This window comes from Heteronotia binoei, chromosome 1 (genome assembly GCF_032191835.1).
Source record: "Heteronotia binoei isolate CCM8104 ecotype False Entrance Well chromosome 1, APGP_CSIRO_Hbin_v1, whole genome shotgun sequence".
Taxonomy (NCBI): Eukaryota; Metazoa; Chordata; class Lepidosauria; order Squamata; family Gekkonidae; genus Heteronotia; species Heteronotia binoei.
The window spans coordinates 3,247,118-3,271,606 of NC_083223.1; the positions used below are offsets into that span (position 1 = coordinate 3,247,118).

At 43.7% G+C, this 24,489-nt stretch overlaps 1 protein-coding gene across 1 annotated transcript in view; it reads right to left on the reverse strand.

Moving 5' to 3' along the window:
- LOC132585448 (cytochrome P450 2K6-like) overlaps nt 1-24,489 on the reverse strand; it is a 46,351-nt gene that overhangs the window by 9,550 nt on the left and 12,312 nt on the right. The window contains exons 4-6 of the mRNA XM_060257348.1: nt 18,331-18,491; nt 14,237-14,410; nt 815-959 (exon numbers count right to left, since the gene is read on the reverse strand). Of these exons, the coding sequence (XP_060113331.1) occupies nt 815-959; nt 14,237-14,410; nt 18,331-18,491 (480 nt within the window). The remainder of the gene's footprint in view (nt 1-814; nt 960-14,236; nt 14,411-18,330; nt 18,492-24,489) is intronic.

Consider the following 24,489-nt stretch of genomic DNA (forward strand, 5'->3'; position numbering starts at 1 on the left):
GTCCTTGTACCTCTTCTTTGGTGCCCCTCTATTTCGATGGCCGGTGGAGAGTTCGCCATACAGGGCAATCTTGGGAAGGCGGTGGTTTTCCATCCTAGAAATATGCCCTGCCCAGCGCAGCTGCGTCTTCAACAGCAGTGCCTCGATGCTGGTAACCTCTGCCCGCTTGAGGACTTCAGTGTTGGTCACAAAGTCACTCCAGTGGATGTTGAGGATGGTGCGAAGGCAGCGCTGATGAAAGCGCTCAAGGAGTCGCAGGTGATGACGGTATAAAACCCACGATTCGGAGCCATAGATACAAATCATACAGGCAATATAATAAACATACAGAATGCTAGACAGACTCCTCCATAGGTGTTATGTTGTTAAATTAAATCCAAAAGTCCAAACAGTCAAGTCCTTAAAGCAATAGCACACAATTCTCTTGGTGGCTCAGCCTTCCATCCTCACTTGTTGTAGGTATGCAGTAAATCAATGTAGTATGTGATACAACGCGATTTCCAGATATCTGCACACAGGGCTCTTTTTCTAGCAGGAGCTCCTCTGCATATTAGGCCACGCCCCCCTGATGCAGCCAATTCTCCAAGAGCTTAGAGGGCTCTTCTTACAGGGCCTACTGGAAGCTCCAGGAGGATTGGCTACATCAGGGGGCATGGTCTAATATGCAAAGGAGTTCCACTAGAAAAAAAAGCCCTGTTGGAACGTTTCAAGAATGGAGCCCCTTGATTTTTAAACCTGGCATACTGTATTTTCTCTCATTTTTTTTTCTCTACGTATACTGGAATAATGGAAAGGTCCACTGAAAAGAACTTACTCTGGATTTCAGGATACCTTATCATTAGTAATAGGGCCCAGCACAAGGTAGCTGAAACAGGTGCCATGCCAGAACAAAATAAATGATTCACCAAGGTCACAAGATTGCTGTTGTGGAAAAACCCGTTGATCTTATTTTTCTCCTCCTGCAAGAGAGGAAGGAAAGAAACGATTGACGCAGAATGAATAAAGAAAAATACATCTTCACGTACCAAAGGCAACACTTTAAAGATAGCCTTCACCAAAGGAAACACTGAAGAGCAGAGATGGGAAGATCCAAGAAAACTACTTCATGACTGAAAGCTGAGTCAGGGTCAAGGCTTTCTTTGTAGAAAAAAAAACAGCAGGAACTCATTTACATATTAGGCCACACACCCCTGATGTCACCAGAGAGCCAGTTTGGTGTAGTGGTTAAGTGTGAGGACTCTTACCTGGGAGAATCAGGTTTGATTCCCCACTCCTTCACTTGCACCTTCTGGAATGGCCTTGGGTCAGCCATGGCTCTCTTATTGGGAGAACCAGGTTTGATTCCCCACTCCTCCACTTGCACCTGCTGGAATGGCCTTGGGTCAGCCAGAGCTCTCTTATCTGGGAGAACCGGGTTTGATTCCCCACTCCTCCACTTGCACCTGCTGGAATGGCCTTGGGTCAGCCAGAGCTCTCTTATCTGGGAGAACCGGGTTTGATTCCCCACTCCTCCACTTGCACCTGCTGGCATGGCCTTGGGTCAGTCATAGCTCTGGCAGAGGTTGTCCTTGAAAGGGCAGCTGCTGTGAGAGACCTCTCAGCCCTACCCATCTCACAGGGTGATCTGTTGTGGGGGAGGGAGATAAAGGAGATTGTGAGCCGCTCTGAGACTCTTGAGTGGAGGGCAGAATATAAATCCAATGTTTTCTTCTTCTACCATTGTTTCACACAAGGCTTTTTTTGTAGAAAAAGCCGAGCAGGGATTCATTTACATATTAGGCCACACCCCCTGACACCAAGCCAGTCGGAACTACATTCCTGTGCATTTCTGCCCCCCAAAAGCCCTTGTCAGCGCAATCCCCAGGCCGGTTAAAGAAGGAAACAAGAGGTGATTATAGACCACCACTTTGGGCCAACTCAGACACCTCTGAAATCAATCCCCCAAATCCCTCCAGATGGCAACATCTGCCGCTCATCCCTGTCCCGTCCTTACCCCCATCCTCCAGGCTTTGCAGAGCAGCTCAAAAAGCTACCATTTTCAAAGTGGTAGCAAATCTTTGAGCCGACCGGCAGTTGCCTCCTTGCCATCCAGAAGCGGCAAGGTGGATACGAGACGACTTGACTGTGTCAAGCGAGGAGGAGCAATTTGGTTATAGGAGAGCGGAGCGACTATTTAATTGGCTATAGATAATTTGTAATGTAATGGTAGTTTATTGGTTAGGATAGGAACTGGGGGGGGGGGGGAGGTTAAGTAGTGGGTGGTTCTAAATTTGTTGGGAGTACGATATCTGTGAGGCAACTCCGTCTGACATCGATCTGAGGTGACTTGACTGTGAAAGCAAGTAGGAGCAATTTGGTTATAGGCAAGCAGAGGGACTATTTGATTGGCTATAGATCATTTGTAATTTAATGGTAGGGCTCAATTTAAGGTAGTTTATTTGGTTATTATAGGAACTGGGGGGGGGAGGTTAAGTAGCGGGTGGTTCTAAATTTGTTGGGAGTACGATATCTGAAGGTAACTCCATCTGACGTCGATCTGAGGCCACGCGAAGATCGGTTTTATGGAGAAGTTAGCCCAGGGGATACCAGTGCTCCTGGGGAGGGGCAAGTATAGCAGCGGGAACAGGCATAACGGGAAAGGAAGGAGTCTGAGACACAGGAGGGCTTGCTCTCCTTCCAGCGTGTGCCCCATCCCAATGCTAGCAGGTAGGGGGGGGGGGCCAAGTGGAAGTTCTCGCCTCCGTCCTTGGTGCTGTGCAACGCCAGGTCCATAAACAATAAGGCCGCAGTCCTACGAGACTATCTGCTAGATCAGAAAATGGAGCTGGCCTGCGTGACTGAGACCTGGGCATGAGAAGGAGAGACAGTAGCTCTCTCCCAAGTGGGTGCCCAAGCTGCTTCTATCTTTTTTTTTAAGAAACCAGCCAAAGTGCTTGAGCACGTGTGTGCGTGAGCACTCGACCCGTTGGGGGGAAAAAAAGGTGAGTCCAGCTTCTGAGTTGCCTCTGCGTCTGGAGTGTGTGGAGGCTTTGAGGTGGTTCGTTTAGAGCCGGCCCGCTTCAGATAGGGTTGCCAATCCCCAGGTGGGGGCAGGGGATCCCCCAGTTTGGAGACCCTCCCCCCGCTTCAGGGTCATCAGAAAGTGGGGGGAGGGGAGGGAAATGTCTGCTGGGAACTCTATTATTCCATATGGAGATTTATTCCCATAGAAAATAATGGAGAATTGATCCGTGGGTATCTGGGGCTCTGGGGGGGGCTGTTTTTTGGGGTAGAGGCACCAAATTTTCAGTATAGCATCTAGTGCCTCTCCGCAAAATACCCCCCAAGTTTCAAAAAGATTGGACCAGGGGGTCCAATTCTATGAGCCCCAAAAGAAGGTGCCCCTATCCTTCATTATTTCCTGTGGAAGGAAGGAATTGAAAAGGGGGTCCAATTCTATGAGCCCCAAAAGAAGGTGCCCCTATCCTTCATTATTTCCTATGGAAGGAAGGCATTGAAAAGGTGTGCTGTCCCTTTAAATGTGATGGCCAGAACTCCCTTTGGAGTTCAATTATGCTTGTCACACCCTTGTTCCTGGCTCCACCCCTAATGTCTCCTGGCTCCACCCCCAAAGTCCCCAGATATTTATTGAATTGGACTTGGCAACTCTGGCTTCAGAACACCTCTCAACTGTGCCAAACTGCCCGTCTGTTATCACCCCTTATTTCCCAAGAAAGAGGACAGTCTGCAGTGTCGCAGTATTACAGCCAAAGTGTTTATCTCTCTACTTTCCACAGGGCCTGTAAGACCGGACTGTTTCGACAGGCTTTTGAGATCTAACCGGGAGAGAGCTGCCACCCTACATCATTACAGAGCACTATATGATCACCGCTTATATTATATTATATTGTAGAGATACAGCACCATGTAATGAAATGTTTTAAATAATTTTAAATTCTAATTTTTATTGGTTTTAATCTATAAAAAATGAATGTTGTTAGCCGCACCGAGTCCGCTTGCGGAGAGGGTGGGATAGAAATTTAAAGTACCTCCGGGACTTCCTGTTTGGCTGGAAGACAGTCTGCAGCTCCCTAACAGAGGGGGATTTTATTGTCACTGTTCAGGGTATTAAAGACCCCTGATAAGGTCTATGCTCATTAACCCTAGGCAAGGGTTAACCCAAGACGACTTATCTTCCTTTAATGCTGTTGATATCGAACTGGAGCAGTCAGGGAGCTGACTCCTTCATTTCTTGATGTCCGGCAATGGAATGTCAACCATCGTCTGCAGTGACTCTAAAGTGACCTCGGTCACTTAAGGCTGTCGGAATCCAAGCACTCTAGAAGGACTGATTTTAATTGCAAGAAAATAGCAGCCGGGGGAGTTGAGAACATCTAAAAGGTAGACTCATCATTCTTATCTTCACTCTGAGAGACTTTGAATATAGTTTAAACACTGAGTGGATTAATAACAGACGAAGGCAAAGCATAATTGAATGGGAAAAAAAAAACTTTTACCTTGTTAAGCTGAGCTCTGTGGCTTTGGATGTGAACAACAGCAAAAAAAAAAAAAAAACCCTTCAAGATAAGAGTGAAAGTTGGCAATGGGAGGCTGGTGACGCAGAAGAAAGAAAAGAGAGTTGCCGTGTATATATGCCCATAAACTGCAGAACCTAGAATGAACTGAGCTGAGTGGGGGCATAGCAGGAAAAGAATTCAGCTTGTGAAAACTGAACGCCGTAAAAACAATTGCCTTCAAAGATATTTTGGAGAAAAGACATATTGTTGTGAATTTTTGTGGTTGCGGTTTCTTCATGCAGCTCAAAAAACTGCGAGACTAGACACGAGATCAGTCTAAGCTGTGACAGGAAGTGAAACTAAAAGGGGCTGGACAATAAATCAGAGCCTATAAGGACAACAAGAGCTGTGACATCCGACCTTTGAACTAGGAAGGAATTGAGTCCAAGACTCAGATCAAGAAAGACGAAGAGAGACCTCTCTAGGCTGGAACTGTACCATAGAGAAATAACGATTGCCATTTTAAAAGGGAGAAAAACTGTCAAAATTGTTAAAATTCAATATCTTTGCTCAGGAAGAAGGGAGAAAAACGAAACTAGTCTCATCTGAAAGAACTGGCTCTAAGCTATTGGATTGGATGCTAAATTTTATGTGGGGATTTTTTTAAGGTTTGGTGATTTTTTATATGTCAGTAGAAAGAACAACACGTGCAAGAGCCCAATCATTTGACAAGATGCAGTCTCAATTTGACGCTCTGGAGGCAAAAATGTTAAAAGCTATGGACAAATTGCATTTGGCAATAAAAAAAGATATTAAAAAAGAAGTTGGAGACCTTAAGAAGGAGATAGAGAATTTTAAGGAAGAGACTCAAAATAAAGTGAAAGAGGTAGAGATGAAAGTGGATACACAGGCCTCTGCCTTGCTAAAAATTCAAGAAAAGGTCATAATACACGACTGTAAGTTGCTGGAGTCACAAGTGCGTCTAAGAGGGGTACCTGAAAAAGAAGATACAGACTTAAAAGGCTATATGGTGGATATCATCACTGAGTACATAGAAGAAGACCCTGACAGATTTAAGAGTATGTTGGAGGGTGCCTACAGAGTCAACTCAGTTTATGCGAAAAATAAAGGTCTGCCAAGAGACATCGTCATAAGATTAAGATCAAAAGAAGTGGCAGAGAAAATTTTGAGGAAAGGGTACCAAAAAGCCTGGGCAATAGAAGGGAGCAGAGTTAAAATAATGAAAGAGCTACCAAGAGAAGTGATCAGCGATAGGAAAAAGTACAAGAAGCTAACCGATCAGTTGCGTGCAGAGGGCACAAGATATAGATGGATAATACCAGAGGGTCTTGGATTTGAACAAAATGGCAAAAGGATTACAATAAGAAGCGAACAAGAGATGCATAGCTTTTTTGAAGAAAATAAAGAACCAACATCATAATGGAGTACAAATTACTATCTTGGAATATAAATGGACTAAATTCACCACAGAAAAGAAGGAGAACATTTCATTGGATTAAAAAGCAAAAATGTAATATAATTTGTTTACAGGAAGTTCATATACAACGCAAGGACAGTAAATTTTTGTGGAATAGAAATTTGGGGTTGGAATTTTTTTCACTAGCAGAGCAAAAGAAAAGAGGGGTGGTTTTTTACATTAAAGAACAACTTGACCCAAAATTAATCTTTAAAGACAAAGAAGGAAGATACATTGCTGTTGAGGTGACGATAGAGGCGAAAAAAACGTTACTACTAGGACTCTATGCACCCAATGGAGCGAAAGACAAATTCTTTAAAGACATAAATAGACAAATGGACGAAGAGACTTATGACCAGGTATTGATGATGGGCGATTTTAATGGGACAATACAAAACAACCTTGACAGATCAAGTCCAAAGAAGAATGATAAAGAAGGGAAGCTGCCCAATTCTTTCTTTGAGTTGATTAAACAGGAAAATCTAGAAGACATTTGGAGAAAGTTCAACCCTGAGGTAAGAGACTATACATTTTTCTCAGCAAGGCATAATTCTTTTTCCAGAATTGACATGTTGTGGGGTTCCCAAGGCTTGGGCCTCATAACAAAAAAAATTGAGATTCTTCCAAAGGTTTGGGCGGACCATAATCCAATATGCTGGTCAACAAAATTGCAAAGAAAATCAAGAAGATGGAGAATTAATGAGGATTTACTACAAAATAAAGACACTGTATCATTCTTAGAAAAGGAGACTGCAGCATTCTTCCAAATAAATGAAACGGATGATATGGAATATCCAACAGTATGGGACACTTATAAAGCAGTAATGAGGGGTATATTAATTACATTGAATAATAAAGACAAAAGAGCAAGAGAAGAAAGGCTGTCAGCACTGCAAAATGAAATAGATAAAAAAGAAAAGGACTTAAAAAAAAGACCAGGGAAGAAAAAATTAATAAAAGAAATTACGATATTACAATCCCAAGTTAAACATTTGCTGAATAAAGAACTAGAATGGAATTTAAAAAATTTGAAACAGAAATCGTTTGAAAGTGCAAACAAACCTGGTAAATACCTGGCCTGGCAATTAAAAAAAAGGAAAGAAAATAAGACTATAAATAAAATCATGGCAAATGGGAAAACAGTAGTGGATCAAGAAGGAATTAAAAGAGAATTCTTTAAATACTATGCAAATTTATTCAAGGGTGTGAATGTAAGTAAAGAAAAAGTGGAAGAGTATCTACGAAACATTCAGGTGGCACCTTTGATGGAACATATGAAAAAGATATTAAATGACCCAATAGAGAAAATTGAAATAGAAGCAGCAATAAAAGCAATGCAAGAGGGTAAAGCTCCAGGGCCAGATGGATTCACGTCAAAATTTTACAAATCTCTCAAGGATGAATTAACACCCAAACTGTTGAAGTTGTTAAACACGATAAGAGAAGAAGGGAAAATCCCAAAGACCTGGAGGGAAGCTGTAATCTCTCTGATTCCTAAGGAAGATAAAGATAGCACAAACGTAAAAAATTATAGACCAATCTCATTGTTGAATAATGACTATAAGATCTATACAAGAATTTTAGCAGAGCGACTGAAACAATACCTGACCAACTTTATAAACAAAGACCAAGCGGGATTTCTTCCTAAAAGACAAATAAGGGACAATGTAAGAGCTGTTATTAATGTTGTGGAATACTATGAAAAGCACCCGGAAAAAGAAGTGGCCTTATTTTTTGTTGACGCAGAGAAAGCCTTCGACAACTTAAATTGGGACTTTATGTTTGCGGTAATGGAAAAAATTAATTTAGGGGAACAATTTATAAAAATGACAAGAGCAATATATACAGATCAGCATGCAAAATTGTGTATAAATGCAGACCTTACCAAAGAATTGAAAGTGAGTAAAGGAACAAGGCAAGGATGCCCGCTATCACCATTGTTGTTTATAATGACTCTTGAAATTTTGTTACAACAAATTCAAAAAGATGAAAAAATAGAAGGTCTAAAAATTAGAAGATTCTCTTATAAATATAAAGCTTTTGCAGATGATATAGTGTTCATAATGGAGAATCCGGTTCAAGTGTCACCACTGCTGTTAGCTAAGATAAAAGAGTACGGAGAACTAGCAGGATTATACATAAATAAGGAGAAATCGAAATTCCTCTGTAAAAACATGCAACCAAATAAAACAAACGAACTACAAAAGGTGACAGGTTGTGAAGTCACAACCAAAGTTAGGTACCTTGGAATAGAGATAACAATGAAGAACATTGATTTATACAAAAACAATTATGAAAAACTGTGGTGTAAGATGGACAAAGATTTGATGAAATGGAATAAACTCAACTTGTCCTTACTGGGCAGGATAGCTGCAATCAAAATGAATATTTTGCCAAGGATAATGTATTTGTTTCAAACCATCCCGATTGTAAAAGAAGCAAAACAATTCAACAAATGGCAAAGGAAAATCTCTGATTTCATTTGGGCCGGAAAGAAACCAAGGATAAAGATGAAGATCTTAACGGATGCCAAAGAGAGAGGAGGTTTTCAACTTCCCGATCTAAGACTATACCACGATGCAGTTTGTTTGACATGGATAAAAGATTGGATAATGCTGTTAGATAAAAAACCTTTGTGGTTAGAAGCTCACGGAAATAGATTCGGCTGGCATGCATACATGTACTATGGGAAGAATAAAATGGATGGTTTTTTCTCTCACCACTATGTCAGAAATACATTACTAAATACTTGGATAAAATACAAGAAATACGGGGACGAGAGAAAACCATTATGGATAGTGCCAGCAGAAGTAATAAAAATAACAGCTGATTCTGAAGAAAAAAGAGAAATGTCATATAACCAACTGCTTAAGATTCAAGGAGACAAAATTGAATTAAAAACCTCAGAAGAGCTAAATAACAATTATGATTGGTTTCAAATGCAACAAATTAAAAGTTTGATGGAAAATGACATAAAATCAGAGGGGATTAGACGAGAACAAACAGAACTGGAAAGAGTCCTGTTAGGTGACAATGAAAAATTGATATCAAAAGTATATAAGTTATTATTGAAATGGTCTACAGAAGAAGAAGTAGTAAAGTCTCAAATGGTCAAATGGGCAATTAATGTGAATAGAGAAATACAAATGGAAACATGGGAGCACCTCTGGAAGAACTCAATGAAGATATCAACTTGTCAAAGCATTAAGGAGAACTGTTTTAAAATGATGTATAGGTGGTATATGACTCCGAAAAAATTGGCTAAGATAAGTAAGAAAATGTCGGATAGATGTTGGAAATGTAAAAAACATGAAGGTCCTTTCTTCCATATGTGGTGGACATGTGAAAGAGCGAAAGAATTCTGGAAGATGATACAACAAGAAATCACCAAAATTTTGGGCTATGATTTTAAGAAAATTGCAGAGACGTTTTTACTTGGATTACAATTAGAAAAATACCCAAAAGAAGACAGGACTTTAATTTGGTACCTGTTATCAGCTGCTAGGACTTTGTACGCGCAGCTTTGGAAGCAAGAAAAAATACCAGAGAAATGGGAATGGACCATGAAAGTTTTATCGTGGTGTGAAATGGACAAATTAACCAGAACACTAAGAGACTATGATTTAGAGATATTCAAAAGGGAGTGGAGAAAATTTAAAGGATATATGGAGAAAACTTGGAAAGTAAAGAAATATTGGACATTTTTTTAGTTGTAAGAATATATATACGGAACTTTGAGCAATCAGAAGTGCCTTTAGTATGGATTTGAACTTATAACCTCGGGGAAGTCAACATTGGAGGGAGGGGGGATGGAGATGTCATATGGGTTAATGTGAAAAAAGAAAAAATTAAGAAATAGATAAGCTTTGTAACCATATGCTACCAATAAATTGTTTAAAACTCAAAAAAAAAAAAGAAATTTAAAGTACCTCCAAAATGACTGAATACAGGGAAAGGTTGAAGAACTCTGCCTGCGCCATCTCTGATGGTTGCAACCTGTTGTCTCAGGCACTAAGGGAAAGATCTTCCCCCAGGACTTTGCCGCCAGTGAACAACAATTCTGTGAATTAATGTTTTTCATTTTGCATATGATGGTCACTACTTATGGAAATGTACCCAGGTCTCCTCTCCCTGCTCTGGTTTTGTAGATACCAAAGAATTTGTGTGAGCCCAAACCTTTGATTTCTCAAAAATTTAATTCTTTTGGCATGGTGGGGCAACAAAGCTACACATTTATTCTGTGTGGAAATAATCAGCTTTCAGTGGCTGACATTTTGGGGTAGGAGGTCTTTTTTTTAAAGTAAACCTTCCTTATAATTTACTTAAAACACCTACAACAAGTTAATCATTTCATGAGGTAGGAGAATCTTTTTTAAAACAAGAAAAAACTTTAATCGTGCTGGATGCGGTTTAAAAAAATTGGTGAGGGTCTAGTTTTCCTTTCTTTTTTGTGTCTTCCAGAGTTTCTCTTCTAAATTTTACTGTTCAGTTGTGCAGGAAGAAAAAAAAGTTACCTCAGTTTTCATACAGTTTGAAAGATGCGAAACTTTCAAGGATGGATGTAGCTACTTTTTGTGTTGTCAGTTGTTTTGTATGATCCCTTTTGAATCAAGTGTTAGGTTAGAAGTGCATTTGCTGTGTTGTGTGGAGGATGGTTGTAATCTCCAAACTTGGAGACGGGAAAGCTACTGTGAGTGTTTTTAAAATGGGGGAGAGAAATTACACTATAACATGAAAATGATTTGAGAAGGGTGTTTTTTCAGCATCAGGGTTTAAAAAAAAAAAACAACAACAACAACCTTGCATGTACTGGAGTATTTATTTCATCTATTAAAATGTTATGTTTAAAAAAAAAAAGAAATTTAAAGTAATAAATAGATAATAAATACATTTATTTTTTTTCTGGAAAAAGAGGTGCCAGAACTCACAAGAGGGAAATGAAGGAGACACACATTGGTCCCCCTCATGCACTTTTAAACATGGTTTTTTTTTGAGAATTTTGTTTCCTCAAAATTCCAGAACTCTATTCACCACGTTTCCGCAGAAAAAAGCCCTGATTAAAGTTCTAGAGCAAGGGTGTCAAACATATGGCCCAAGAGCGGAATCAGGCCCCCAGAGAGCTCCTATCAGGACCCTGAGCAACTGGCTGTCATCTGCTTCCTTCTCCCTCTCTCTTGCGTCTTATGCACCACAGCTTGCTTTGCCAGGCTTGCTCAATGGCACAGGAGCTGCAGAGCAAAGCCTCTATTTTCTCCATTGGCTGAGGCTCCTTCCCTTCTGGAGGAAGCCAGGGAAGGGAAAGCTTGCTTTGCCAGGCTCTCTCAATTGCACAGCAGAGCTACTGAGCCAAGCCTCTCTCCCTTCTATTGGCTGAGGGTCATAATGGTCCCTTAGAGAAGGAAGGAAAGAGCCAGAGCTTCCTTTGCCCAGTTCCCTGGATGCCACGGAAGCGATAGGAAGAAAGCACCTTTAAGACCAACGAGTACTAATGTTTTAAGCATGTTTTGTTTTGTCTTATTTCATTTTATTTTTTTAAAAAAAATCTTTAATTGAGTTTGTCTGTGTGCTTTATAAAAATTTATATCTCTGCTATCTGGCATTACATTTTATGACACTCTTGGCCTGGCCCGACAAAGTTTCATTTGTGTCAGGTCCGGCCCTCATAACAAATGAGTTTGACATCCCAACCTTGTCCTTTCCTCTTTGAGAATTTGGCTGCATCCATTGAGAGGCATTCATCATTGGGAAGATCACACCAGGATTACATGGGAAAGCTGGACAATTTTTCCATATCAAGGAAAAGAACTCTTGGTGTAAATGCTTCCTTTTGTTCAAACGACTGAGTATTATGGGGGGTTTTTTGATGAAAGCAATATATGTGGGTTAAATACAATTATTTATATTTGAATGGTTTTTCTTGTTATGTAATTGGCTATAGAAGCTGGTTCACAGGGGGCTTTTTGCTTTTTGTTTCCTTTGGCCAAGGAGCGTGGCAGCCCTATGCCCTTTTCTCAGAGCGGCTGACAATCGCCTTCCCTTCCTCTCCCCACAACAGACACCCTGTGAAGTAGGTGGGGCTGAGAGAGCTCTTTGGGGAACTGCTTTTGAAATAACAGCTCTGAGAGAACTGGGATTGACCCAAGGTCACCCAGCAGCTGCATGTGGAGGAGTGGGGGAATCAAACCTGGTTCTCCAGATGAGAGTCCACTGCTCTTAACCACTACACCATACTGGTTTTCGCTATGACTGATGGGACTATGTACTGATGGTCCTGAGAGCGGCTGTGCCAGTGATAGGGTTTCGACTTTCAGTTGGGAAATTTCTGGAGATTAGAGGGAGGATCCGGGCAAAGGTGGGGTTTGGGGAGAGAAGGGACCTCAGCAGGGTGTAATATCTTAGAGCCCTCTCTCCAAAGCAGCCATTTCTTTAGGGAACTGATATTCATCACCTGGAGATGGGTTGTGAGTCCAAAATCTCTAGTCCAGGGGTGTCAAACATGCAGTTCAGGGGCTGAATCAGGCCCTTGGAGGGCTCCGATCAGGCCCCCGAGCAACTGGCTGTCATCTGCTTCCGCCTCCCTCTCTCTTGCTTCCTTCTGCATCACAGCTTGCTTTGCCAGGCTTCCTCTATCGCACAGGAGCTACAGAGCAAAGCCTCTATTTTCTCCATTGGCTGAGGCTCCTCCCTTGGGGAGGAAGGGGGGAGAAATAACTTGCTTTGCCAGGTTTTCTTAATCGCACAACAGAGCTACTGAGCCAAGCCTCTCTTTCTTCTACTGGCTGAGGCTCCTCCCCCCCCCTCCAGTCCCCTGGGGAAGGAAGGAAAGAGTCAGCGCTTCCTTTGCCCAGTTCCCTGGATCCCATGGGAGAAACACAAAGAAAGCACGCTTAAGACCAATGAGCGCTAACGTTTTAAGCATGTTTTAAGTTTTTTAAAAATATATATATATATATTTGTGTTTGTCTGTGTTCTTTATATATCTGCTCCCTAATCTTAAACAGGTACACGCATGGCCCAGCCTGACATGACTTGGCCCAACCCGACGTGGCCCGGTCCCTCAAGGTCTCAATTATGTCAGATTTGGCCCTCATAACAAATGAGTTCGACACCCCTGGTCTAGCTGAATATTTATTGGTTTGATTTTTAGCCCACCCTTCCCATAGAAGTGCCTCAGGGTGGGTTTCATCGTAAAAACAATCAACAGTAAAAAAAAAAAAAACAATTTAAAATATATAAAATTAAAATTACAGAAAACAATGAACATATGAACATATGAAGCTGCCTTCTACTGAATCAGACCCTCGGTCCATCGAAGTCAGTATTGTCTACTCAGACTGGCAGCGGCTCTCCAGGGTGTCTAGCTGAGGTTTTTCACGCCTACTTGCCTGGACCCTTTTTAGTTGGAGATGCCGGGGATTGAACCTGGGACCTTCTGCTTACCAAGCAGATGCTCTGCCATTGAGGCACCGTCCCTCCTTCAGTGGCTCTCCAGGGTCTCAAGCAGAGGTTTTTCACGCCTATTTATCTGGACCCTTTTTCGTTGGAGATGCCGGGGATTGAACCTGGGACCTTCTGCTTCCCAAGCAGATGCTCTGCCACTGAGCCACCGTCCCTCCCCAATAGGTACTAAAATGGCGAATTCTGCCTCACATACAAGGCCTATTGTCCTGGTCCAGCACGTCTTATAGCGCTGGGATGGAGGGAAGGGGGGAGGTTGGTAACAAGTGACAAGTGTTCCCTCTAAGCTGAGTTAGTGTGAGCTAACTCACAGATTTTTAGCCTCCAGCTCACCCATTTTTGTCTTAGGAAAATTGACTCCAGAGCACAATAATTTATGCAGGAGCTCACAACTTTAAATACCAGTAGCTTACAAAGTAGAATTTTTGCTCACAAGGCTCGCAGCTTAGAGGGAACGTTGCAAGTGATGTCCGCTGCCTCAGCTGAAAGCCTGGTGAAAGAGCCCTGTTTTATAGGCCCCGTGGAACTGAAGCAGATCCTGCAGGGCCCAGATCTCCAGGGGAGCTCTTCCACCAAGCAGACGTCTCTGGGGCCAGGTATCAACAGGAGTTTTTGGGCTGCTTATCGTAAAGACCCACGGGGATCATACAGGGAGAGGCGGTCCTGTAGGTATAAGGCTTTAAATGGAAGTACCAACACCTTGAACCAGATTCGGAACTCAATAGGTAGCCAGTGCAGTTCACGCAGCACAGAATGGTATTCACCCCCTATCTGTAATTACTACCAAATTTGCGGACTCCGTTACCTCTTGCTGCCGGATAAAAAACGAATCAGCCAGACTTCTCTTGTTATTTTCATCCAGGTCTTTGAGGTGTTCTCTGATGATGTGCTGCAAGGAGTCTTTCATTTCTTTGGCTTTCCTCAGGACCTCTTTGTGAGCCCAAACAAAGGAGCCCAGAGAAGGAAACAGGTTATATACCTTTAAAAACAAAACATGAGAAATAATGAATAAAGCCTCACGGTTAAATGGGACTTCTGAGGCAGAAATCTCAGGGTACTTCTAACTAAATAGCATTGCTTATTTTCCGGAGAGGAATAATCAATGATACAGAAAGATCTCTTATGAATGGGGTTTTTCTTTGTAGCAGGAACTCCTTTGCGTATTAGGCCACACACCCCTGATGTAGCTAGGGTTGCCAATCCCCAGTTGGGGGCAGGGGATCCCCCAGTTTGGAAGGCTTCCTCTTGCTTCAGTGGGGGCAGGAATGTCTGCTGGGCACTCCATTATGGAGACCGGTTCCCATAGAGTATAATGGAGAATTGATATGCAGGTGTCTTGAGGCTCAGTGGGGGCTGTTTTTTGAGGTAGAGGCACCAAATTTTCAGCATAACATCCGGTGCCTCTCCCTAAAATGCCCCCTAAGTTTCAAAAAGATTGGGCCAGGGAGTCCAATTTTATGAGCCCTCAAAGAAGGCGCCCCTATCCTTTGTTATTTCCAATGGAGGGAAGGCATTTAAAAGGTGACTTTAAACGTGACGGCCAGAACTCCCTTCGGAGCTCATTGATGCTTGTCACAACCTTGCTCCTGGCTCCACCCCCAATGTCTCTTGATTCCACCCCCAAAGTCTCCTGGTTCCACCCCCAAAGTCCCAATATATTTCTTGAATTGGACTTTGCAACCCTTGATGTAGCCAATCCTCGAAGAGCTTAGAGGGCTCTTAGTCCAGGGCTTACTGTGAACTCCAGGAGGACGGGCTACATCAGGAAGTGTGGCTTAATATGCAAAGGAGTTCCTGCTATGAAAAATCCCGGCTTATGAAGCTTGAGGTTTCTGTCTTGTGTGACCTAGCAGCGTTTATCTGTTATACAAACTAAGGACATCCACACAGGTTATTTGCCGGAGGTTCAATACTATTGTAAAGTGTGTTTTTCTCATAGCATCATGGAACATTTGTATATCTCCTGGCCTCTCCCCGGCTTTTCTCTAAACTTTCTCTAACCTGTGTTGCTGTGAAGTTTTGTGAAGGATCACAGGAAAGCCTAGATGTCTGTCGTGTGGATTGAAAAGTATTGATTTTCAGGTCCTTATTTTTGTAGCAGGAACTCCTTTGCATATTAGGCCACACACCCCTGATGTAGCCAGTCCTCCTGGAGTTTACAGTAGGCCCTGTACTAAAAGCCCTGTAAGTTCTTGAAGGATTGGCTACATCAGGGCTGCCCACCACCAGAAGGTGGAAGAGTAGAATCTGAGGTCCCGCTACATACAAAGCCATTCTGTGAGAGCCCCAATGAAATCCAAGGGAGCTGCACAACACCATGTTGCTCACGGAACCATCACAGGGAAAGCTGAGAAAGAACCTCTCCTCTTGCGTGTGTGTATGTGTGTCCATGTGCCTGGAAGTCATGGTTGTAGGGTTGCCAAGTCCAATTCAAGAAATATCTGGGGACTTTAGGGGTGGAGCCAGGAGACTTTGGGGGTGGAGCCAGGAGACATTAGGGGTGAAGCCAAGATCAAGGCTACGACAAGCATAATTGAACTCCAAAGGAAGTTCTGGCCATCACATTTAAAGGGACGGCACACCTCTTCAATTCCTTCCTTCCATAGGAAATAATGAAGGATAGGGGCACCTTCTTTTGGGGCTCATAGAATTGGACCCCCTGGTCCAATCCTTTTGAAACTTGGGGGGTATTTTGGGGAGAGGCTCTAGATGCTATACTGAAAATTTGGTGCCTCTACTCCAAAAAACAGCCCCCCCCCAGAGCCCCAGATACCCGCAGATCAATTCTCCATGATTTTCTATGGGAATAAATCTCCATAGGGAACAATAGAGTTCCCAGCAGACGTTTCCATCCCCCCCCCCCCCGCTTTCTGACGACCCTGAAGCAGGGGGAGGGCCTCCAAACCGGGGGATCCCCTGCCCCCACCTGGGGATTGGCAGCCCTACATGGTTGACTTCTGGTAACCCTCTAGTGGAGCCTGGATATTCAGAGAAGTGGCTTGCTATTGCCTGCCACTGCCTCCTGGCCCTGGTATTCCTTGGAGATCTCCCATCCAAGTACTTGCCAGGGTCAGCCCTGTTTAGCTTCTGAGATCTGACAAGATCAGGCTTGCCTGGGCTTTCCAGAGCAGGGCAGCTAGAACCTCTCTTTGATTTGCTAACTTCATACTATTAGGAATTGTTGTTGTTTTTTAACATGTGGGAGAACAGAACATTTAACCCCCTATTTCTGTTTTGAAGAAGTGTGATTCCTGGAAGACTCGATCACATTTTCCTCCTTAACTTTTAAAAATTAATTGTATGTTTCTTAGAACAAATTTTGAACCAGGCATCCAATTTTGCGCTTATCCAGTGTCCCCTCGAATGCTCCCATATGCAATAGCCAGGGCTTTTTTTGTAGCAGGGACTGCTTTGCATATTAGGCCACACACCCCTGATGTAGCCAATCCCAATCTATGGGACTGCCTTTCCCCATATGTTCCCCAGAGAGCACTGCATTCAGGAACTAAAAATCTACTGTCCATCCCCGGACTAAGGGAGGTCAGATTGAGCTCTACACGGGCCAGGGCCTTCTCAGTGGCAGCACCAATGCTGCGGAACACTCTCCCAGAGGCCATAAGAGCCCTGCGGGATCTCTCCCAATTCTGCAGGACCTGTAAAACTAAACTGTTTCAACTGGCCTATAATAACTAAAGTGGGAGAAGGCTGCCTTTTCTATGCTGCTGAGCAATACCATCAGAAGGGCCGCTAACAGATAAACAGAAGAATTAGGACATCAGCATAATCTGATCCGCCTATATCAAAATTTTCTGAATGGCACCAAATAGGTAGATTTAAATGTTTAATGGTTTAAGTTTTATCATTTTAAAACTGTAACTTGGAATTGTTGTTTTAAAATGACTGTTAGCTGCCCAGAGTCGGCTTGCGGAGAGGACGGGATAAAAATCTAACGCAGATAAAATAAATAAATCCTCCAAGAGCTTACAGTAAGCCCTGCACTAAGAACCCTGTGAGCTCTTGGAGGATTGGCTACATCAGAGGGGTGTGGCCTAATATGCAAAGGAGCTCCTGCTATCAAAAAAGCCCTGTGCTATGCTGAATCACATTGTTTCCCTTAAAAATAACTGTGTAGATAGTCAAAAGTCTTCTTCTTCTTTGTAAATGATTGCTGAGTCTTCAACAGGAAAGCAGAACTCCCACCCACCCACACCTAGAAGAGCATTCTCATTGGCTCAGACAGGAGAAGAGGGAAATTGCTTACCTTTGGGCACACCAGTGCTTTGGGTGACTGCCAGGTTGACCATGGATTGGGCTTTTCTTGTAGCAGGAACTCCTGATGTAGCCAATCCACCTGGAGCTTACAGTAGGCACTGCACTAGGAGCCCTGTGAGCTCTTGGAAGATTGGCTATATCAGAAGGGTGTGGCCTAATATGCAAAGGAGCTCCTTCTACAAACCCCTCCCACAAAAAAACAGCCCACTCTGTGTGCGGCGGAACCGCAACCCTTTCCCATCAGATTCAAAATAGTTAAGATTTACCGTGACTAAGGGGTGTGCCAGAACCCGATTACTTTCCTTCACCAAGTTCAGCAGTCTTACAAAGGTGTGATCTTCGTAACCGTATCGCTTGCACACCAATGCTTTGAGTGACTGCCAGGTTGACCATGGATTGGGCTTTTCTTGTAGCAGGAACTCCTGATGTAGCCAATCCTCCTGGAGCTTACAGTAGGCCCTGCACTAGGAGCCCTGTGAGCTCCTGGAGGATTGGCTATATGAGAAGGGTGTGGCCTAATATGCAAAGGAGCTCCTTCTACAAACCCCTCCCACAAAAAAACAGCCCACTCTGTGTGCGGCGGAACCGCAACCCTTTCCCATCAGATTCAAAATAGTTAAGATTTACCGTGACTAAGGGGTGTGCCAGAACCCGATTACTTTCCTTCACCAAGTTCAGCAGTCTTACAAAGGTGTGATCTTCGTAACCGTATCGCTTGCCAAGTATTAAGGTGGTTATTATACTGCCGGCGGCTGCGCTTGCAACTGCAATAGGATCGAATGGCTTTCCTATACAGAAAAAAATGTATATCAAAATGAAAACATTATATTATGAAACGAGCACCGCTACTCCGTGTGCCTTGTGCATTACCCTGCATATGCTTGGATTTCAAACAAGAAGCAGCCATGACCAACAATGACACAAAAGAGCAGGAAAAATAAGAAAATATAAAGCTTACCTGCTTGGAACAATGGAGAGCAGGGCTTTTTTTGTAGCAGGAACTCCTTTGCATATTAGGCCGCACCCCCTGATGTAGCCAATCCTACAAGAGCTTCCAGGGCTTTTCGTGCAGGGCCTACTTTAAGCTCCAGGAGGATTGGCTACATCGGGGGGTGCGGCCTAATATGCAAAGGAGTTCCTGCTACAAAAAAAGTCCTGATCGAGAGGGAATCCGGACACTGGACTTGATCTTCGATACTGGACCTTCTTGATATTTCTTTATTATGACATATGGATTTTCCTCACTGGATTTGACTCGGACTTTAGTTATATTGAGTTGTATGGAAAATTAGACCCATTTCGCACGCACTCTATGCCACTCTCACGTTCGTCTTCTCAGCGCGGCGTCCTTCCATTTCCCACTATCTGCCCTGGGGCTGCAGCAAAGATCGCCGCTTAAGCGCAGCAAACGGAAACTGCTAAAAACCAGTTTCTGCTTGCTGCACTTAAACACCGATCTTTGCTGCAGCCCCGGGACAGATAGTGGGAAATCAGAAGGACGCCGTGCTGAGAAGACGAACGTGAAAGTGGCGTAGGGTGAGTGCGAAATCGGTCTTAGAGTATTTGAGCTCTACCTGTTGAAGAACTACAGCGTTTTCATCAGCAGCAATACACCGAGAATTCCTTTTATTTTAGTTTCCCTGCTATTTTTGTGTAAATCTGTTTCACTGGCTGCGATTCTTCTTTTGTCCGTATATTGCATATGCTTGAATAGCATTTATTGTGTAATCTGATACTAAAGTTTTTTGTACAAAATTAGACTGTAGTCTGCAGAACGGACGTTCTAGACTGGACCACCCCAAAGTATGGTTCGGGTTCCATATTTTAATGCCTCCTGTAGCACAACACCACCAATGACTTCTGGGCACCACTCCATTCAGTCCTCCAAGATATCTAGGTGCCCAGCAACCATTTGAAGTCTCTCTCCCATCTCATTCAATCCTCAAAGGGGTTTATCCCTTGCTTCTCTTTTGCTATACTGCCACCAGGTGGTCATTTTGGGGAACTACCTTCCAGGAGGGCTGTCACTCTTCCCTTTCTTTCTCTGTCTCCAATTAAAGGCTCTGCCCAGTGTCTGTATATCTTGCTACTCAGAACATAAGAGAAGCTATGTTGGATCAGATCAATGGCCCATCCAGTCCAACACTCTGTGTCACATAAGAACATAAGAGAAGCCATGTTGGATCAGGCCAATGGCCCCTCCAGTCCAACACTCTGTGTCACATAAGAACATAAGAGAAGCCATGTTGGATCAGGCCAATGGCCCCTCCAGTCCAACACTCTGTGTCACATAAGAACATAAGAAAAGCCATGTTGGATCAGGTCAATGGCCCATCCAGTCCAACACTCTGTGTCACATAAGAACATAAGAGAAGCCATGTTGGATCAGGCCAATGGCCCCTCCAGTCCAACACTCTGTGTCACATAAGAACATAAGAGAAGCCATGTTGGATCAGGCCAATGGCCCATCCAGTCCAACACTCTGTGTCATATAAGAACATAAGAGAAGCCATGTTGGATCAGGCCAATGGCCCCTCCAGTCCAACACTCTGTGTCACATAAGAACATAAGAGAAGCCATGTTGGATCAGGCCAATGGCCCCTCCAGTCCAACACTCTGTGTCACATAAGAACATAAGAAAAGCCATGTTGGATCAGGTCAATGGCCCATCCAGTCCAACACTCTGTGTCACATAAGAACATAAGAGAAGCCATGTTGGATCAGGCCAATGGCCCCTCCAGTCCAACACTCTGTGTCACATAAGAACATAAGAGAAACCCTGTTGGATCAGGCCAATGGCCCCTCCAGTCCAACACTCTGTGTCACATAAGAACATAAGAGAAGCCATGTTGGATCAGGCCAATGGCCCCTCCAGTCCAACACTCTGTGTCACATAAGAACATAAGAAAAGCCATGTTGGATCAGGTCAATGGCCCATCCAGTCCAACACTCTGTGTCACATAAGAACATAAGAGAAGCCATGTTGGATCAGGCCAATGGCCCCTCCAGTCCAACACTCTGTGTCACATAAGAACATAAGAGAAGCCATGTTGGATCAGGCCAATGGCCCCTCCAGTCCAACACTCTGTGTCACATAAGAACATAAGAAAAGCCATGTTGGATCAGGTCAATGGCCCATCCAGTCCAACACTCTGTGTCACATAAGAACATAAGAGAAACCCTGTTGGATCAGGCCAATGGCCCCTCCAGTCCAACACTCTGTGTCACATAAGAACATAAGAGAAGCCATGTTGGATCAGGCCAATGGCCCCTCCAGTCCAACACTCTGTGTCACATAAGAACATAAGAAAAGCCATGTTGGATCAGGTCAATGGCCCATCCAGTCCAACACTCTGTGTCACATAAGAACATAAGAGAAGCCATGCTGGATCAGGCCAATGGCCCATCCAGTCCAACACTCTGTGTCACATAAGAACATAAGAGGAACCATGTTGGATCAGGTAAATGGCCCCTCCAGTCCAACACTCTGTGTCACATAAGAACATAAGAAAAGCCATGTTGGATCAGGTCAATGGCCCATCCAGTCCAACACTCTGTGTCACACAGTGGCCAAACAAACCAGGTGCCATCAGGAGGTCCATCAGTGGGACCAGGACACTAGAAGCCCTCCCACTGTGCCCTCCCCAAACACCAAGAATACAGAACATCACTGCCCCAGAGAGAGAGTTCCAACAATACATTGTGGCTAATAGCCACTGATGGATCTCTGCTCCATATGCTTGGCTAGTCCCCTCTTCCTGTGCATGCCTGGAAAATGAACAGACTGAGGAAGAAAAGTTGCAAACACACATTCTTCTATGCCTCACCCCCAGGGCTTTCTCTTCAGCAGGAACGCACAGGAACGCAGTTCCGGATGGCTTGGTGTCAAGAGGTGTGGTCTAATATGCAAATGAGTTCCTGCTGGGCTTTTTTCTACAAAAGAAGCCCTGCTCGGCCCTATACATGCCCTAGTGCCTTAATTTGAGGCATGCTCTTTAACTTAGAAGTTACAGTGATCTAAAAGCTTCCCATGACCAAGACTAGGAGATACAAGAGTTTTGAAGTACACATAAGGATCTCCACAGCTCTGGGAACAATAATGACCAATTTCACACTCAGCTTACCCCGCGGTCACGTTCCTCTTCTCTGTGCCATGTTCGTCAGATTCCCCACTATCTGCGCCAGAGTTACAGGGAGGGTCACGGCTTTCACGCAGCGAACGGAAACTGGTTTTTAGCAGTTTTCGTTCGCTGCACAAAAGCCGTGATGCTTCCTGGATCTCTGGCAAAGATAGTGGGGAATCCGACAGATGCTGTGCAGAGAAGAGGAACGTGACTGCTGGGTAAGCTGAGTGTTAAATCAGTCAATGTTTCCTAGGGAGCAGAGTCATAAAAGGCTCAGGCCGTTTTTCCACTGACCTTACTCCAAAGCGACGTCCCTCTTCACCGCGCAGCGTCTGTGTGGATTTCCCACCAACTGCTGCGCACAACCAGGAAGAGCCGCGACTTTTGCGTTGCAGATGTAAACTGGTTTTTAGCGGTTTACATCTGCTATGCAAAAGCCGCAGCACTTCCTGGTTGTGTGCAGCAGTTGGTGGGAAATCCGCGCAGACGCTACGCGGTGAAGAGGGACATTGCTCCAGAGTAAGGTCAGTGGGAAAACGGCCTCAAATTGTTTGCAGAGTGGAGATGAGTTTTCCATGAGGAGAAATAGCTATCTGCCCATCTGCTAGAAAGGACCAAGGCAGATAGCTATTTTGGTAATATGAGCTGGGCAGTAAAGCAGGGAGGCATGTATCCCAACTGGAGTGGAGAAAGGAGGATGCCATGTTCACAAAGGGGGGGTTGCTTCCCAAATACAGAATTCAATGAATGGGACAGCCCTGCCCTCTCCCCTAACTGGGAAGGAAGGATTGAAAGATCTGAACACCCTGCCAATGTTGAACAGGAGTGAGGAGTGGAATAGAGGGGTGTTGGCCTCTGTTTCTTAATTTTCCAGGGGCTTCCACCCATCCTCCATAAGGGGATGCTGTGATAATATATATGACTATAAAGTCAGACTATCTAAATGATTGTATTTTCTTTTCCTACATATGTGCTTAACCATCTCATTTACACACAGAGTGGAAGAAGGAGGAGGAGAAGAAGAAGAAAACTATGGATTTATACCCCGCCATTCTCTCTGAATCAGTCTCAGGGTGGTTTGCAATCTCCTTTATCTTCTTCCCCCACAACCCTGTGAGGTGGGTGGGGCTGAGAGAGCTCTCCCAGAAGCTGTCTTTTCAAGGACAGCTCTGCGAGAGCTCTGACTGACCCAAGGCCATTCCAGCAGCTGCAAGTGGAGGAGTGGGGAATTAAACCCGGTTCTCCCAGATAAGAGTCTACGCACTTAACCACTACCCCAAACTGGCTCTTCATTCTGGGAGTGGGAGTTAGGAGCCTCCAAACTCCCACACACAAACACAGAGAACCTTTCCTGTGTGCCAAACCTTGGGTAAATAATCAGTTGAGGTTTGCAGTGGGCAAAGTTGGAAGAAGTGGGAAGTGCCCTCACTGACACACAGGGGTGGAATTCTAGCAGGAGCAACTTTGCATGTTAGGCCACACACCCCCTGATGTAGACAATCCTCCAAGAGCTTACAGGACTCTTTTTGGTAAGCTCTTGGAGGATTGGCTGCATCAGGGGTGTGTGGCCTAATATGCCAGGGAGCTCTTGCTAGAATTCCAGCCCTGCTGACACACATGTACATAAAGTGCCCCCCTCCCCAAATCCAGCCCTCTGCAGGCTTTTACCTGCTCTACCTGACAAAACCAGCCACTGAGACGGAACACAGGTGTTTGCGCTCCTCCTTCCAGATGGAATCACCCAAAATGTACCCTTGTCCCTCCCTGCCAAGGGATCTCTCTTTATATTTTTAATTGAATTTTAAAAAATATATACAACTTAATATAAATATTAATATTCATATTCATATACAATTAATTAAACTTATGGAATCAGGTTGTAAACAAGCATAAATACTTACATGCATACAATAAAATATCGAGCAAGGATTTTAAGTTATAAAGATGTATCTAGATATGTAGACCATTTTCTATCCAAGGAGAGAGGTCAAGATGAAAACAAAATTAAGATTAAGACAATAATCCCTGTATCAAAACACAGTTAATCTAATTGAACCCATATTATCATTAAACTATTAATTATGCATTGCTGTGAATTCTTAACTGCCTAAACATTCTCTATGCAAACTATTACAGCTTATTCCGAAATTTACTATCTGGTAATTATAATTAGGTGCGATCCACGACTAGCACAGTAAAAGAAAAGGAAGGTAGGAAAAAAAGAGAAATAAGAAAAGTGTTAGTAAATAGAAACGAAACAAAAAAAAAACACGACTGAAGGAAAATATTAAAAACTTATAGAGAAGTAGAGAAGATCAAGATATTCTGGTTTGTGTGGTTGAAAGTCATTTGCTGTAAGGAACTCAATAAAAGGAAACCATTTGACTGATCTCTTCTCTCTCTACCCAGCCCCTCTGTGGTTCAAATCTCTTCTTCCTGGAGTCTCTAGTAGGATACCCTCTAGCCTTCCACCTAGGCCTTACTTGAGCCCTTCCGGCGCAGTAGGCAGCACAGCTGCACCTGCCCTGATTCCCTGCTAGGGTTGCCAAGTCCAATTCAAGAAATATCTGGGGACTTTGGGGGTGGAGCCAGGAGACTTTGGGGGTGGAGCCAGGAGACTTTGGGGCGGAGCCAGGAACAAGAGTGTGACAAGCATAATTGA